Source organism: Citrus sinensis, chromosome 2 (genome assembly GCF_022201045.2).
Source record: "Citrus sinensis cultivar Valencia sweet orange chromosome 2, DVS_A1.0, whole genome shotgun sequence".
NCBI lineage: Eukaryota > Viridiplantae > Streptophyta > Magnoliopsida > Sapindales > Rutaceae > Citrus > Citrus sinensis.
Window position 1 is genome coordinate 29,580,117 of NC_068557.1, and position 16,413 is coordinate 29,596,529.

At 37.2% G+C, this 16,413-nt stretch overlaps 3 protein-coding genes across 3 annotated transcripts; 1 reads left to right on the forward strand and 2 right to left on the reverse strand.

Annotated features, from left to right (window-relative positions):
* The first annotated feature begins 1,436 nt into the window (after window positions 1-1,436).
* Window positions 1,437-2,814, forward strand: LOC102618574 (uncharacterized). Its single transcript, XM_006467796.4, has one exon. The coding sequence runs from the start codon at window positions 1,742-1,744 to the stop codon at window positions 2,744-2,746; it is 1,005 nt and encodes a 334-aa protein (XP_006467859.2). The 5' UTR covers window positions 1,437-1,741; the 3' UTR covers window positions 2,747-2,814.
* Window positions 2,815-4,183: 1,369 nt separating this feature from the next.
* LOC102618285 (uncharacterized protein At5g65660) lies at window positions 4,184-8,260 on the reverse strand. The gene is made up of 2 exons (XM_006467795.4): window positions 7,644-8,260; window positions 4,184-4,621 (listed from the first exon to the last, which is right to left on the reverse strand). The coding sequence occupies exons 1-2, from the start codon at window positions 7,923-7,925 to the stop codon at window positions 4,430-4,432; spliced, it is 474 nt and encodes a 157-aa protein (XP_006467858.1). The 5' UTR covers window positions 7,926-8,260; the 3' UTR covers window positions 4,184-4,429.
* A 2,957-nt stretch (window positions 8,261-11,217) lies between these two features.
* On the reverse strand, window positions 11,218-12,928 carry LOC102618008 (uncharacterized). Its single transcript, XM_006467794.4, has one exon. It carries the CDS (start codon window positions 12,537-12,539, stop codon window positions 11,424-11,426), a length of 1,116 nt encoding a protein of 371 aa, XP_006467857.2. The 5' UTR covers window positions 12,540-12,928; the 3' UTR covers window positions 11,218-11,423.
* Window positions 12,929-16,413: the final 3,485 nt, after the last annotated feature.

Sequence of the window (16,413 nt, forward strand, 5' to 3'; positions counted from 1 at the left end):
TAAAAAATTATTTTTAAAAGTGGGTTTATTGAGTAAATTAGTGGGTTCAAACAGCCCCACCCTAGAATAAACGGATTTCAACTAACGAAATAGCACGTATTTTACAATCCTAACCCCACAGTGGTTACCTAATTACTATAACACTAATAAGTTAGTATTGTTCATTAAGGTTGTCATACAATTTACTGTTGAAAGTTGATTGCATTAATACAATATCTATTTGAATAGCCGCCACTTGAAAAACTACATCAAACAAATCCTTGGATCTCGATGCCTCCTCAACGACTTGCATAAATTAAACTTGTATATTTTATTATCCATAGTCGGATATTCCTTAATTTGTCATTAACAAATAAAAGATTCTGGTGGAGTTGATGGATTATTTTAATTTAATGTTAGATGTGAAATCTATATAAATAATTTTGTTATAAGCCCAACGCATATCTTGCGGTAAATTAGATATATATATTTTTTTACATAATGAGTAATAATAAAGGTGTTGATATAAAATTCTGGTCTATATAGTTGCGATAAGGTATCTATGCCAAATACTTAAATTTATTTGTTGGGGTAACGACTCAACGCTACAGCTCTTTCACTCGAGCAAATAACTTTGACTACAAACTTACTAAGTCAGATTACCTACGCTCACAATACTTAGTTAGGGGGAGAATTATTGAGAGAGAGAGAGTATATGAAAATAAAGTAAAAAGTTGTCTAACTCCTTTTATCTCTATTCTCTGTAGCTTTTATACCCAACCAGAATTATCGGCTTCCTCTCCCTCGTGATAATTGTTGGCTCGATAGTGCAATCGTGGGTGAATGAACAATGTGATTTCCATCGAGTGGGTTTTGTGCTCGAACTCTTTGGCGGTAACTCATGTGTTGATAACTGTCGTTGAGTGGGTTTTGTACCCGATCTCTTTGGAGGTAACCACGTGTTGGTAACTATCGTTGAGTGGGTTTCGTATCCAACCTCTTTGGAGGAAGGCCACATGTTAAGTTTTGACCAAGTTTTTAATCCTACTCGATTATGGTCTCTCCTCGCACGCACTCAGGTCAACTATACTCACGCAACCAACCTCACACATCGTCAGGTATGACTTTCCTCGAGGCGTTGCTTTAGGCCGAGGGGATCATGTTCTGCTCGCACGTTTCTGGTCACGATGTTATTCACCCCAAATAAACAGTAAATTTTTTTATACAAATTAATGTACTATAATTAAATTAGTTAAATTAAATAATTCTTTATTCATATAATTTATTTTTATTATTTTAAATTTTTATCCAACTAATAAATTTATACTATAATTTTATATAAAATATTTTAGTAAATGAAATAACGAATCGGTCCGGTCCGTCTTTGAAATGGATGATATCACACACACACACACTGACACACACTCTTGTTTATATTAGAAAAGTGGTTGTAGTCTGTATTTACTCACTGTAGAGGATTTTTGATTAAATTCGATTCGTTAGACCACACAACTCTCCTCCTTCATTACACATACTTTTCCCACACAAACATATCACTTGAACACAAACCCCCCTCCCCCAACAACCCGGCCTTGCTGTCTTTGTCTTGAAGTTTCAGCAAATCAATCTCCACCCATTCTCCGCCGTTCCCAGTGGCCACATTACATCACAGAACAGACTACTCAAATGACAATGCCATTTATCTTCATCTTGAAGAATAATTATTACCCACCAACGGTGTAATCTCGCTCACATCACAAATATGGGGTGCTGTATCAGCACCAAGAGCGGAGCCCCAGGCTTAGCCTCAAAGAAACAAAAACACGGGAGATCTGATGAAGCTTCTTCACAGCTCAAGAAGGGTTTTAGCCACGAGAGTAGAGCTTCACCGCCACCGCCTGCTATTGATCAAGAAGAAACTGTCAAAGAAGTTCTCTCTGAAACCCGTAAACCAAAAACAAAGCCAAACCCATACCCAGTTTTCGCTGCTCATATGAAACAAGAGTTGCAGCAAGAACAAGAACAAGAACAAGAACAAGAACAAGAACAAGAGAAAGAGGCCAAGATTAGTGATAGCCCCCGCAAAGTTGAAGCCTTTGCCAAGAATGCTCAAGATAAGCAGAGCTTGAGCAGCAGCAATGAGGAGGAAATCATGTCTCAAGTGTCCGAGATTTGCAGCGTCAGCGTCAGCGAGAGCCTCTCAACGATGACTAATGTTACTGACATGAGAGACATTGAAGAGGGCGAGCAAGAAGTGAGGCAACGACCGAGAGTGGTCACTAGATCTCCGGCAAAGCCGCCGCCGAGAAACGGCTTCAAAAGAGACCGGGTCGTCAACCAATCCCCCACTACGAGATCCGACCAATCACCCGCCAGACGAATTGGCAGCGCGTCCCCAGTTCAGATTCATGACTCGGGTCGGGTCAAATACCCCGGGAGAAGGGACCGGGGCGAATGCTCCGGAGGAAGGTCCAGGTCCCCAGCTACAACAACAAGATCATCCGCATCGCCTGCTTTCATGGGTCGGAGCCCATCGGCTAGGAGGACAAACCGGTCTCCGGGTCGGGCCAGTTCCGTACCGATTGAGAATGCTACTATTGGTACCACCGGCATTAATAATAATAATAACAACAGTTGCAGCAGCGGTACAGTGGAGGGCGGCAAGTGGGCAAGTCATAATAACAATGGTATTAATGATCATTGTAGTAGTACGAATGAGTCACTTGAAAACCCACTTGTATCCTTGGAATGTTTCATCTTCCTGTGAAAATTTAAACAGTAATCACTCTTGTCTACGGTGCTTTTGTTAAATGATCAAAAATTTTTTTTTTTTTTTTAATTTCTGCATTTTTGGATTTTCATAATTTATGTGAATGTTTAAGTCAAAAGGTCAATTTGTGGAAAGTGCATTGATGGGATTGGTCACTTTGGTACGCAAGGTAAAGAAATTAAATTGAATTTCCTCTGCTTTTCCCTCTGCGACTGCATCTGTAAAGTGAAAGTGAGCAGGGGCCAGTTGGGGGAGTGCCTGCCTTGTAGTATAAGGGAAAAGATTGCATTTTTTTTCTAAAATGAATAATAATTGCATGATAAATAAACTATATTGTTTTAATTTTGAAAGATTTGAAATCAGAGAATCCTGTACCACTTTGTATTTCGAGATTGTTATCTGCAGAGCTTTTTGTTCACTTTCATTACAAATTTACCAACATCAAACAGACAATCGAAAAGGGTTACTAGTAAGCAAAAGGGCTCGTGATTTCTAATGGCGGCAGTTCTCGTGACACTGTTAATAGGCTATAGCTGGCTTCCAATGATCCAAAATAGCTCAATAAAGGGAAAAAAAAAAGAAAAAAGAAAAAGGAAAGCAAAATCTTCACTGCCTTTTTCTTTTGGGACACAAGTCATGAAGATTAGTAAGTTCAAAATGGTCGTATAACAAAAAGCATTAATTTTGTACGAAAATCTTTTCTAGAAAACAGCTTCCAATCTTTTTTTCTTTTTTTTGGGGGGGGGGACAGTAAATGTACTCAACTGCTTTTCAATTTCTAAAAACTGATTGCATTTTATTTTAATTACAGTTTGGAAGCAAAGAAAACAAACTTTTGGAATGAGCCATTGAAATTTGGATGGAGGGAAACTCAATTTGTAGCCGTTGGCAATTAAGGAGGAGACAACATAGCGGTGGTCCTAATTTTTATAGTAATTAGCCGTTAGTGGATATTAACAAAAAGAAATAGATTTAATGGGCAACAAAGTATCGGTCATTTTGGACTGTTTCGTTTGGTCGTCTCTTTCAGCATAAACAAACAACAGTGGATTTTATCGTGATCAAATTAAATTCCATGGACAAAATGAGGAATGTCTTGAATTTCAAAGTTCAAAATTTGAGGCCATGCTGCTGATGATAGATTATAAAGGTCACGAAACTTTCGCATTTTCAGTTTTCAACTTTTTGCATCGAGATTTCATTCTTTGGCATATTTGCGCCGGATAAGAAATTTGGTAGTGTAAAATTCAGACATTTAAATTTTGTTACTGATGATGTTCATCATGAGAGAGAGCTTCCAAATGTGTTCTTGCTTTCTCAACTTTCATTCTCTTTGCAACAACTGTGCTTTAACACAACAACAATTACATCTGTAAGGTGGCAATGCAGCCATCTTTTAAGGATCAGCAGCACAATTGGAAAAACTTTTGGAAATGTAGACGCTGGAAATCAGGAATATATTGCTAGCTAGGTGAATCGGGCATTGGGGTAGAAAGATGCTTTGTCTGCTACACTAGTTGTGTTTCAGCTATGTCAAAGCTACCTACCTACCCATTAAACTGATGAGATATATATACATGACATAAACAGAACAAAGGCTAAATTGATCGAAATAAAAAGGAAATGGCTTGTGTGTTGTTGCAAGTAATATGCCTGAATTTGTAATCTGGAAATAGTTTTTCATGTTGAGTCTTCTTGTATTGAGCTTCGGCTTGAATTGGAGCAAGACAGAGGATTGGGCAACGGGATATGTTGATTGTCTGGAAGTGAGATTCGCGTGGGTGGACAAGGCACCGGGGCTGGGTGAGCAATGAAGGTAGGGATATTGTCTCCAGGCATCAATACAGAAACACCATTCGCATATATAGTCATCTGCAGAAATTAACAAAAAAATAGACTGCTTGAAACACTTATGTGTAATGCTAGAATGCTGTTGTTTAAACAACATCAGAAATTTACTTTTCTTCAAATCATAAATCACTTTCCAAATGCATAACAAGAAGTCATGACTGATCACATTGACAAACCCAAAGCAAATATTGATATTTTAAGGGCACAACATGTATCAGCCAATAAATTGAAATTAGGAAAACCATAAAAAGATAGACAAGATGAAAACAGAACCTTGCTGGATGATTCACAAAAAATTATCGCAGCAAACGGCAGATGAATGAAAAGAGCAAGAAAAGTTGGATAACATCATGCCTGCAGGAAAAAGGAAATGATTTGCAAACATAGGGCTGGGAGAAAAGAAAAGATAATTTTTATTTGCCTATTTAGTATTCGCAGCTTCATAGATTGTGAACCTCATTTCTTGTTACCGTAGAATAATGGTCAGCAGAATTTGGTGTGCACAACTGGAACAAAGAACCTGTGAAATGGTGCACAGATGCTTTTTGGCCTTAATATAAAAACCAATCATCTACAGACACTGTAAATTGTGAGAGGCTATCATCAAAACTTCTCCTAAATAGTTGTGTCCCTGAGAGGCTAAAACCGAGGCTATCAAAACCAAGTTTATGGGCCAAAACTTTTATGAGGCAATCGAAGCTTTTATGAGCTTTGTTTTGTTACTATAAATAGTTGTCCCAGAGAGGCTAAAACTGAGGCAATCTAAACCAAGTTTTAGTAAGAACAGATGACTAGTACTTGAATAAGTGTGCAGTTTGGTCAATCGGACAACTCCAAAATGATTCAGCTGTGTATGACTAAAGATGAAAACAAGATTAAGTGAACAACACAGTCAAAAGGTCATGAACACTTTCAAGAATAGCAATTACAGATTGTCAATGTTATCAGAAAGCATTGGATCCAGAGGAAGGGTGAGATTGTAGCAAGAAACTTCGGTAACAGTCAAACAGTCTAAGTTTGGTTGTCGGCTAGAGCATGGTAGTCTGAGCAATTGTTTGCTACTCCCACCTTTTACACTTTCGTGCACTGAGGTGCATTACATAATATGGTAATAATAAGGTAAATAGCCACGCCAATTGCCCTCAGTTCGCACTAACTTTTGCTATTTGTTAAATTTTCAAATTGCATTAGAGCAAATCACATCAACTGATTTGTTCATTTCCATGGGGGAACCAATCTCTTTGTCGAATAATGGTCAGCGGATGAGGTTAACTATTAAACTTCTAGCACCAGAACAACAATTTGGTGTCCCCCAATTGATAATCCCAAAAAACCTATAGGGACCATCATGTCAGAGTTGAGAGAGCACTTAACATGGGTCCTTAAGTACAATATTGCATTTAGTGTAGTGTGTGAAGGTGATTAAGACCCATTAACAGATGGCTTGTTGGCTCACATGGAAACCCTTAAAAGCTGACAGTGAGTGAGATCACATCTTATAGAATTATCAAACAAGAGATTTTCCCTAAAGTCTCCTCAGCGACAGTTAATGTTATACTAAACAGATGACTAGTTACCAATTAGCAATATATCAAAATTAATAAAGTTGATGAAACTTCCCTCTAGGCTTAAGACCCCACAGTGAAGTTATGCGTTCTGTTAAAACAATAAGCTTGGTTTAGTAGGTGGGTCATGCTGTTTTTTAAAAGGTATGGCACATGGTAGACTGCTGGTGTGTTGCATACTTGCATCTAGCAGGACCCATCATAGGATACTCAAGATCAAAATTACCCAGAATTTATATGGTTAATTTCCCACCATAATGGCATGTCAGAAAAGCATATAATCACATAACCAGTTATCTATAATCCATAGGTTTGCTTTGCCAATGAAGCTAGTTAGTTGCACAGCTAATCTAGAATATAAGAAGACAGACTTCCCCACAAAGAGAACTTGTCCCCCCGGACCCCAGGCACTTGGCATGAAATAACAACATAGTCATTAATGATGAGAATGATGGCCACCGCGTAAAAGTAGTGGGTCTAAACAACAAGAAGTACAATTAATCCTAAGACTTATCGGTTTGACACCAACCGTTCAACAGATAGCTTCCAGGTAGGCCATTGCCCAATAATCATAACCATAAACTGCATCTTTTAAATGATGAAATTCTGAAATGCAAATGCTGATGAGAAACGAAAACATTTTGAGCTACCACAGTACCTAAAGAAAAATTAGCTGCTGACACTGGATTATCTTTTCATCCCCCAATAATTTTTTGAGAAAAAGAAAGAATCAAACAAAATAAGTTGATTCTCAGGTGCAATGAGAAGAAAAGCTTGTATTGTGCTGCAATGAAAATTTCGACATGGGAGAGACGCAGCAGATGGTTAGGATGGATCTTCAATCTCTGCTACAAACGGCAATTTCGGTGATGAAAAAGGACTAGACTTGAGGAAACAGGGAAAGCAAAAAAATAATCAGAGTAAAGGGGGAAATGTTAATGTCACAGACAGAAAATTTCAGAGGACAACCAAAAGTATTGAACATTGATGAATACCAAATAATAAAATATGTTTGATGAATGCCTAAGAGTTAAGACCAATCCTTACCGTTAACAAAACTATTCAGTTTTAAGATTAAGTGAAATAATAAAAAAATAACTGCGAAAAAAAACTGATAATCATAAAAGAGAACATTGAGCTACAAAACTTCGTCAGAACAATAATCACCAATATCTGCAAAAATCAAGGTAACCAACCAAACTGTCAAAAGGAACATAGAAAGGAACTACATTTCCCACAAAATTGACACCCAAGTAAAACAGAAGTTCACTCTAAGCATCTTCTTCAAGAAAATGAAAGCACCCCATCATCATTTCGCTTTCACACACAAAATGTGCAAATCCAAGCGCAACAAAAAGAGAGCACTATGAAATAAATAACCACCAAAAGAAAAGAAAAATGCAGACACTTGTAGACTAAAAAATAAATTCTGAACACAACCCATAAATGAATCGCAAACGTAATGAGCTGTGACTTACTCTGGGAGATGGATAGCCAAGCTTGGGATTGAAACTCAACTGAGACTCAAGGTCACCACGGGTCGGGCTACCACTTGGCGAAGTGGGTCGAAGAAATCTCTCGAAAATGGCCATGACCAAGAACATGGAAATGAGAATGGCGGTGGCAACAAAACCAAACGACACCGCATTGACAGAGTTGTCGAAGTGTTTCCAGTTATCTTCCCTTTGCACGTTGTTCAATGGAGCTCCTATTGGCGGCCACGCAGAAAAATGGTAGCTGCCTTCTAATCCTCCTCTCATTTTGAGTACTTCACTTTCACTCTCATTACATTACATTACGTGTGCTTTCTTTTCTTGTTCGTGGCAGTGCAAAGAGGGGGGAGAAAAAGGAAAAGAAAGAGAGAAAAAACGGAGGCCTGTTTCTGTAAATGATGATGTTGTTTTGTTTGCTGCTGTTAAAGTTGCAGCGGTACCTGAAGCTTTGCTTACACTACTATCAAGGCTTTGTGTGGGAACTCTTGATTTATATATTCAGGCTTGTAAAAAGACAAACAGAGAGATAAAGACTAAAGAGAGAAGTGGGCTTACAGGAAGGTGACTTGGTGGGGGAAGAAGATTAATGAGAGAGCTTTGGAATTTGGAGGATTTATTTTATTATTATTATTTTTATTATTTTGTGCTATTTTAACTTTTTCTCGGTTTTGTCTTTTTTGTTTCAGAAATTAGAAAATGGTTTATGGGTGTTTTGGCAATTTAAAAACGTGAAATTGACTTCTCGTTGTTATTGTTGTTAATCAAGATAAGTGCATATGGTTAATTGATTAAATGATATGGCAACATCAACATGTTACATTCAAGGGGCAAATGCTATGATCAAAACAATATTGTTCAATTATTCAAAGCCTTTTCTGTCCACATAATTTGAGAAACTTTACATCACTTTACGAGGACAAATTCATAATCATGGATAACATCTACATCAATTTTATTATCTTTTAGCAACCTCCTGAAAAAAAAAAAAAAAGAACACCTAACATGCAAATTAAAGAGGTGAGCTCCCTACCCAGTAGTGCAACCATTGAACAATCCAGGCCCCAAAAAAAGACAACCACATTTCCACAGCAAAATGAATAATGTTTCTACGCAAGAAAAATGTCAATAATAAAATTGTTGTCACTGCCTCACTGGTCAGGGCCATGTCAGCTGCAAAATTTTGCTTCTGAGCACGTCACAGTGCGAGTAGTGGCAGTCGTAGCTGCACCCAAGGGCCCATTTGTAGTTAGATTTATTTTTGTAGGGCATTTTGGTAACATTAGGCTAGAAATTTACAGGCTGCTCTGGTGCAGTCCGAGGTCAGAGTTTCAGGCTTTCAATTATGGGGACACACGCAGTCGTCAGATTCCATGGGAGAGAGAGAAGTTGTGATAAGATGGTGAAAAAAAAATTTAACTTTAACTTAAAAAAGGGAAATATATATATCCGTAAAATTCTTTCTTCAGCAAGCATCTTGAAAATTAAAGGGCAAAACAAACGAGTGGGTCCCAGCGAACCCTACAAGGTAAAACAATTGCATGATTACGTATCGTCCAGCAAAGCAAACCGGTGGTCCGACGTGGCTTACACATCATCAGTACACGGATGCTTCTCATTCAATCCGATTTGAGCGAAAGAACATAAATGTTTTTAATGAATTTATTTTATTTTAATGGAAGGTAGCGTCGTCAAAAGAGTATTTAGATTTTGGGCGCGGTTGGGTTACATTATATATAATCTAATCTAAAAATTACGTTTAAAAACTTTAGACAGAGATATAATAAAACAACAAATAAATTATTAAGGACAATTCATTAAGTTACTAGGAAACAAACCAAATATTTTCATCGAAGGACATTTATTTATTTTTTTAATTTTAAAGGAATATAATTGGTAAAATATATAAAAACTCGCTCCATCAAGCACCAACCCCCACATGTACCTTGTCGAGATACGTGCCCATGTTTCCCCAACCACTCGAATCCCACGGTCCCACCTATGGCCTACTTCCACGTGTCCTTTCCACCTCATTTCTCAACGGCTTGACATGGAACGGTCGGCTATTCTCTTAAAAAAAAAAAAAAAAAACCAAAATTTAGGGAAAAAAAAAAATTGAGTTAAAAGAAGGGAAAAACAAAGCATTAAAGCAAAATTAGCCAAATGCTTCAGTCTTTTCCCCAACAACAAAAGAAACCCAACATATCAGCTTCTTTTGTCGGCTTTTTCAGCTTCATACGAAACACATGGACATGTAACCCTCCAGACTGTCCCCAAATTGACGCCCAAGATCGCCCCTTGAAACCCAGTAAATCACAGCCGTGGATGACCTCTGGGTTATTCATTAGTCAAAGTCAATATGGATGGGGGTAAAAAATGAATAGCCAGCTCGCGCGTGCGTCAACTATAACACACGTGCGATTGCTTGCTCGGGTGAAGAAAGTCAGGAATTGACTACTGACTGACTGACTGGACCACCCTTGTGTTTGTGTGAGCAAGTGGTCAGGGCCGCAGGGGACCAGGGGCTGGGCTGCATGGTGGCTCGAGCTAATTGGTGATGGATCACGTGAAAGGATCCTTTTCATGAGTTAAAATTTGCTTTGATTCGAGCTTTTCGGCTTGAATTTTTGGTGTCAATCACTTTCTCTTCTTTTGATGGTAGTAGAAAAGCTTGACATATTTGACCAGTGACCACTAACCACCGCTTTATTGAAGGACTTAGAATTGGGCTCCTTTCGAGGCTTGCAGGCCTATGTCTATTCTGTTCGAGCGACCCAATTATGCTCATCTCTAGGGATTAATGTGGACCATATTTGGGCTCCTGTGTCTTTTTGATTCACGGTGAAGATTCGGAGATCTTCAAATTATATATTTTTGTACCTAAAAATCAAATTAGAGTTGTTAATAATTCACAACTTATGCAGAGTTCATAATTTATTATTGTATTATTTGATTGAGGGTCTTATAAACTATGCTTTCAACTTTGGAGAATGTGATTATTGATGAACATTTGCTTTCTACTGTAGTTAGTATATGGGGGCGTTTGATATGGCCCAAAAAAGGAAGCAACATCATTTCTCGAACAAGACTAATGTTTGGTTTTGAATAACTAAATAAGATTTTGCTATGATTTTAGTCGCCTTTCCTGTCAAATATGGAAGCTCCCGAAAGTAATGGGGACTCAATTCATAGAGCTTGTTCCCTGTAATTGATGGATACACTCATTAGGCGTAATGCATAAATTAATTATATGATTGAAACTAGCCAAACAAGACATAATCATGGATGGGTCAGTTGCTTCTTTCTAATTTTGGACAAACATCATAGCATTAGCAATGTCTCTGAAAAATGAGAAATTATATAAAGGGTCTTTGCGTTCTCTCTAATCAGAAATTTCTATTCCAATTCAAATTACTTTTGATTGTTTAATCAAGATATCTTCCGTAACAAATAATAGAAGTTGAAAATTTCTATAATATTTTTATTTATTTAGTCTCAAAGTACACAATTATTATTATTTTTAAAAAAAAAGGCAAAAAAAAAAGAAAAGAAAAGAAAAGAGTACACAAAATCATTGGGATTGCCAGTAGTGGCTCACTAATTGAGCATACACGGAGATACAACCAAGACAACGCTATGGCATTGGTTTATGCAAATTAAGTTTAAATAGCAAACCCTCATATACTAATTAACATATTTTGAACTATAGATTAGATAATGCTAGCCAAGAAATGACATGATTTTGGTGGGAGGGTTTCAAACGAAAGCTTATGACGAGAGTTGAACAACACAACAATGGCTACAGAGCTCTTTCTCTCCTTCCTCCACTATAGGCTCAAAGCTCCTCCATGCGTCACTTTTAGCTGCAGTGTCAAAAATATGCACCATCGACATTGTTCTTGCCAGCTCCCCAGCCATCCGATAGCCTGCCAAGAAGTATAGATGGGTCCCAATCGGTGCCATAGTTAAGTAGAGCCGTTGGATTGGAGGCCAATCTTCAGTATTGGTGCTGGATGTAGAAACTGGTGAACTGAGAGTCTGAAGGCAAGATCCATTAACCTCATCCCACATATTGAGCTCCCCGTCATATGACTCAATGTGACCTTTCCATGCCTTTAGGCAATCCCCGGAGCTAAACAGCCTATTGTCCACCTCAACGATCTGATTAGGTGGAATATCTAATTGCCACATCCGCGCCACGAGGTCCCACTTTCCCGCTTGCGTGTCGTACACCTCGGCCGAGCTACGCTCCGTAAAGTGAACCGAACCGTCCGAGTCAGCCCTCTGGGCAAATCCGCTGACCACGTGTATCTTTCCTTGCCACGTCACCCCAACACATTTGTACCTCAACGTGCTCATGTTGGGCAGGGGCGTCCACTGATCGAGTTCGGGATGGTACACTTCAGCCGATGCGGTTCCCTTAGCACTAAACAAGTTGGACTTCCCTCCGGCCACGTAAATTTTATTGTCGCATACGGTGCATGCAAAATCATACCTTGGTACACTCAATGGTGCACATCTGGTCCATTCATTAGACTTAACATTGTAACGTAGCACCCACGCTAGGACCTTGTCGTAGGCGTCGACAAAATCGTCCGATTCATCGGAGTTGTGAGCTCTCTCCTTGTGGCACAGGAGTCCACCAATAATGTAAACTGAATCACCCAGCGACACAATTGAAAAGCCCTTCAAAACATGGTTCTCGAGAAGGTCAGGAATGTGACTGACATGACTCCATGTGTTGTTAGATGGATTGTAGCTCGCCACCCAGTTGGAAATGTTCGATCTCGGCCCCGGCTCTCTCAGGCAAAACGAGGCCAAGATGAGATGGCCGGAAGGGTTACGTTCCGTTGGAGGCGATGGCGAAGAAGTGAGAGAATCCATTGAAGCAGTGGGGGAGGTTTAATTAATTAGACTATTGGTTTGTGTTACAATGTCAAATGGGGAGATTTAATGTTGGGGAGTAAGGGAAAATATAAAGATGGATCAGCGGAGAACACAACAAAATGTTGAATTGTGAGCATCGACTAAGAATTGGGCGCGGAGGTCTCGTGCTTTCTATAGAATCTAAGCATTGTGGATGATACCTAGAGGTTTCTTGTCTATGATTGTTGAAATAATTGATTAAATAATTTGGTTGGCTATTGTCACTTGCACTGTCCAAATTTGACGTACTATAGAAGTATGAAGATTTGCGATTTAATCAAGAAGAAATTAAGAGAATCGGATGGGGATACCTTTACAAGAGTAAAAAATTGGTCATCCATCCATTTCTATTTTTATAAGGGGGCAGCAATGTTGTCACTCCCATTTTTATATAGAAGTGAGAGATATACGTGGACCATCTAAAATTTACAAGGCTTTGTAATTTTTTTTCGTATAATAAGAAACAAGAGAACATATTTATAAAACTTTTCATTGAAATAATCAGTGTATAGTGTTTTTTTTCACCCACTCCAAATTGGCAAATTGACTTACAGATTCAAAATAAACGATCAAGGCACAAGTCGGGATCTGTTATATAGTCTATATAAAGATAAATTTATCATGGTTCAAGAGTGGATCATTTTTAATGGGTGCACAAAAGAGAGAGGACACGCAAGCATGCATGTAACATAGAAGAAAGTGTCTGAAAAAGCACCCAAAAGGGAGATGGGAGCAAATCCATATAAGATACTAGCACGATACGCGAATCTCGCACTTTTGCTCTTATAATCTTATTATATGCCAACATAAATGTGGCTCTAGATTAGGTTAGTTTATCAAGTAAAGTTTGTTTCCATAAAATACTTATTTTTTAAATCGAACTATGTTAATGGTAGCCATTGACTGAAAGAGTAACATGCCATGAGAGTGGGACTATTAGTACCCCTATATTTTTCTTTCCAAATCTCTCTCTCTCTTTTTTTTTTTTTAAACCTACTTTAATTCTTAAAATATTCTTTTCTAAGATTTTGGTTTCCTTATTTAAAAAGAAAAAAATATTGTCTTCCACAAAATTTCAATTACAATTTTTTTTTTATAAAATTTTGAATGTTTAAATTATATACATTTAACTCCAAAAATATGTATGTATGTATGCATGAATTAAGTAGAATTAAAGTGAACTCAAAATAACTATTACGTAATTTTTTTAAATAAAAATAATTTAGAATGTAAAGTGATTGTGAGGGAACAAAAAATATAAAAGACTTTAGTGTAATTGTGTGGATGTAAAAAAATTAGAGAGAACTTTATTGAGAAAAATATAAGGGTTTAATTAGTTTAGGGAAATTATCAGCCATATACCTTTAAATGATACCCGTATCAAACGTGTGTGAACACTTTTCAAGTGTATCACCCGTATACCTTAAATTGACAAAACACTTCTACCGTCCACCAATCCATTAACTTCCGTTAGAAAATTAACAGAATTGTGACAAATTAACTATTTTGCCCTTGAAACTCAAAATGAGGTAAAAAGATAAATTTACCCCAAAAATTAACGTAATTTTCAATACACAATTTTTTTTTATTTTTTTATTAACAATACATTTTTTTGATTAAAAAAATAAATTATTAATAATTATCTATAAAAAATATCCATATTATACCATAAAAAATTATTAATAACATATTATTTAGAATTATACATATTATACCATAAAAATTTTCAGTTGGAGCTTGGAGGAGTAGATCTTCAAAAATTTAGGTTAAATTTTGGAGGAGTAGATTCGGTTGTGAAGTATTTTTTTTTAGCAATTATTAACAATTATCCGATAAATATGATAATATGTCATGTTTATCAATATATATCATATGACATGTCATTTTTTACTAGGTAAATGAGATGACATGTCTTTTTTTTAATCAAAGTTTAGTCAATCTTAAAAGACTAAATTACCCTTATGATGTCAACGCTTGCAAACGGAAGTTAACGGATTGGTGGACGGTAGAAGTGTTTTGTCAACTTAGGGTATACGAGTGATACACTTGAAAAATATTCACACACGTTTAGTATGGGTATCATTTAAGAGTATATGACTGATAATTTCTCATTAGTTTATTACTTTATTTTGTCTTGATGGGCGACGGGTTTTATAAGGGTTATTGAGGGGCGCCAATACTTCTAACTCTTGCCACAAACCAAAAAAAGGCCTACTTAATATCTGCATTTGGGTATTGTTTGAATCCAATAATGAGTAAAGAACTATCAAAGCAAAGAGCTTCGTGAAGAAAATGTAAGAGGTCCGTGAGAGAGCAAAATCAAGGAAAGTGAAAAGGACTCGCATGTGATTGCCTTTTTATTTTTCGAAAAATCCCATCTTATTGTGAGAGAGATGTGAATGATTGAGCTGACAAGAGAGATAATGTTATGTTTTATTAGGAATGATAATTTAGCCTTCACATGCTTTCAATGAGTGTAACACCCAATAGTTCCAAGTCTAAAATTTCCATCAGTAACCAGAACAAGTTGTGAGCTCCTTCTCAAAAAAAAAAGTTGCGAGCTAACAGTTCATTTATCAAGAAAATCTGGTCTATCAAATAGCGTCATCAGCTATACAATAAACACGGGCCATTGAAATTTGAAACCTGAATGAGAAAATAGACCCACCGGAAGAATTATCAAATGCTTAATAAAAGAGACCCACTTGCTTTAAGGATGAATTCTCACAGAAATCGTACTGCAGTCTGCAGATGCAGGTGCAGGATAGCAGGGAGATGCCAAAATTTGAGACAAATATTGCTCTGTTGGCTTAGAATGACAGCTCATCTGACATGATACCACAAGTAGAAATAGCATAACTTGCGTACATAAGCGAAAATTGGCACAAAGCAAATATGGAGGAGGGAGCTGCAGAACCAGACAATGGGGGAATGGAATTAGATGAGAATATGTAAAGGCAAAATGGCTTTGGAGATAAAGACAAAAAGTGGATGGTAGGAGTCACAGAGTAATCAAAACACCCACATAAGTCTCTTATTGCCTTCTGCTGGAGACAAAGCAGCTTGTAGCAGAAAGGGAATTTTGATTTGATTTATCACTGTAGCCCATTTTCTCACGCATTTTCATTTTGTGAAAGTTATTATTTAAGTGTTGGAGTCTTAAGATAAAAAGGTAATTTGTTACACTATAATTGTCTTTGATGAGATGACTCCAATCAAAGGACAATTAACCCTTCAATAAATGTAAACTAACATTTCTCTTGAGTCTTGGAAAAACCCAAAGGACAGATACATTACGATCATGTGTGTTAACAGTCAATTACAGGCTAAAATACCTCCTAGCTCTAACTCTAAGAGCCGAGGAACACAAAGTTCATTAGATACTTATATTAAAAGTTACAAACCACAACGTATGATAGTGATACGACATAATAGAGAAGGCTCTCTGCCCAGTGCGCACATCATCCATTTATTTTTTCTCTCACTCTCTTATTACTTTGTCTTTCTCTTGAAAGGATGATGGAATTTTAGCATCCCGAAGTGATTCACAGAAAAGCAAGAGACAACTGCCAACTGAAGCTACCACAGCTTCTTTGAAAGACCAAAAAGATTTGCGCCATCTTTCTTTTTATTTGCTTTCTGATTATGCGTATTCTATCATTTTCTTCCTCGTAAAGTTGAGGCCTTTCTTTCTTGTTTGTTTTTAACTTTTTATATTCCAAGCCTATTGCAGCCATAGCGAATTGCAAGTCTCCGCTTCTGTTTAAAATCCTCTTCCCAACCAACTTCTTTTAGTGTTCTATTTCTTCTCAAGTTCTGTTTTTCTTTTTCC

Coding starts and splice junctions, on each gene's coding strand:
- LOC102618574 (XM_006467796.4), top strand. CDS start 1,742: ATGGGGTGCTGTATCAGCACCAAGAGCGGAGCCCCAGGCTTAGCCTCA.
- LOC102618285 (XM_006467795.4), bottom strand. CDS start 7,925: ATGAGAGGAGGATTAGAAGGCAGCTACCATTTTTCTGCGTGGCCGCCA. Junction 4,622..7,643: donor TTGGCTATCCATCTCCCAGA/GTAAGTCACAGC, acceptor TAATTTCTGCAG/ATGACTATATATGCGAATGG.
- LOC102618008 (XM_006467794.4), bottom strand. CDS start 12,539: ATGGATTCTCTCACTTCTTCGCCATCGCCTCCAACGGAACGTAACCCT.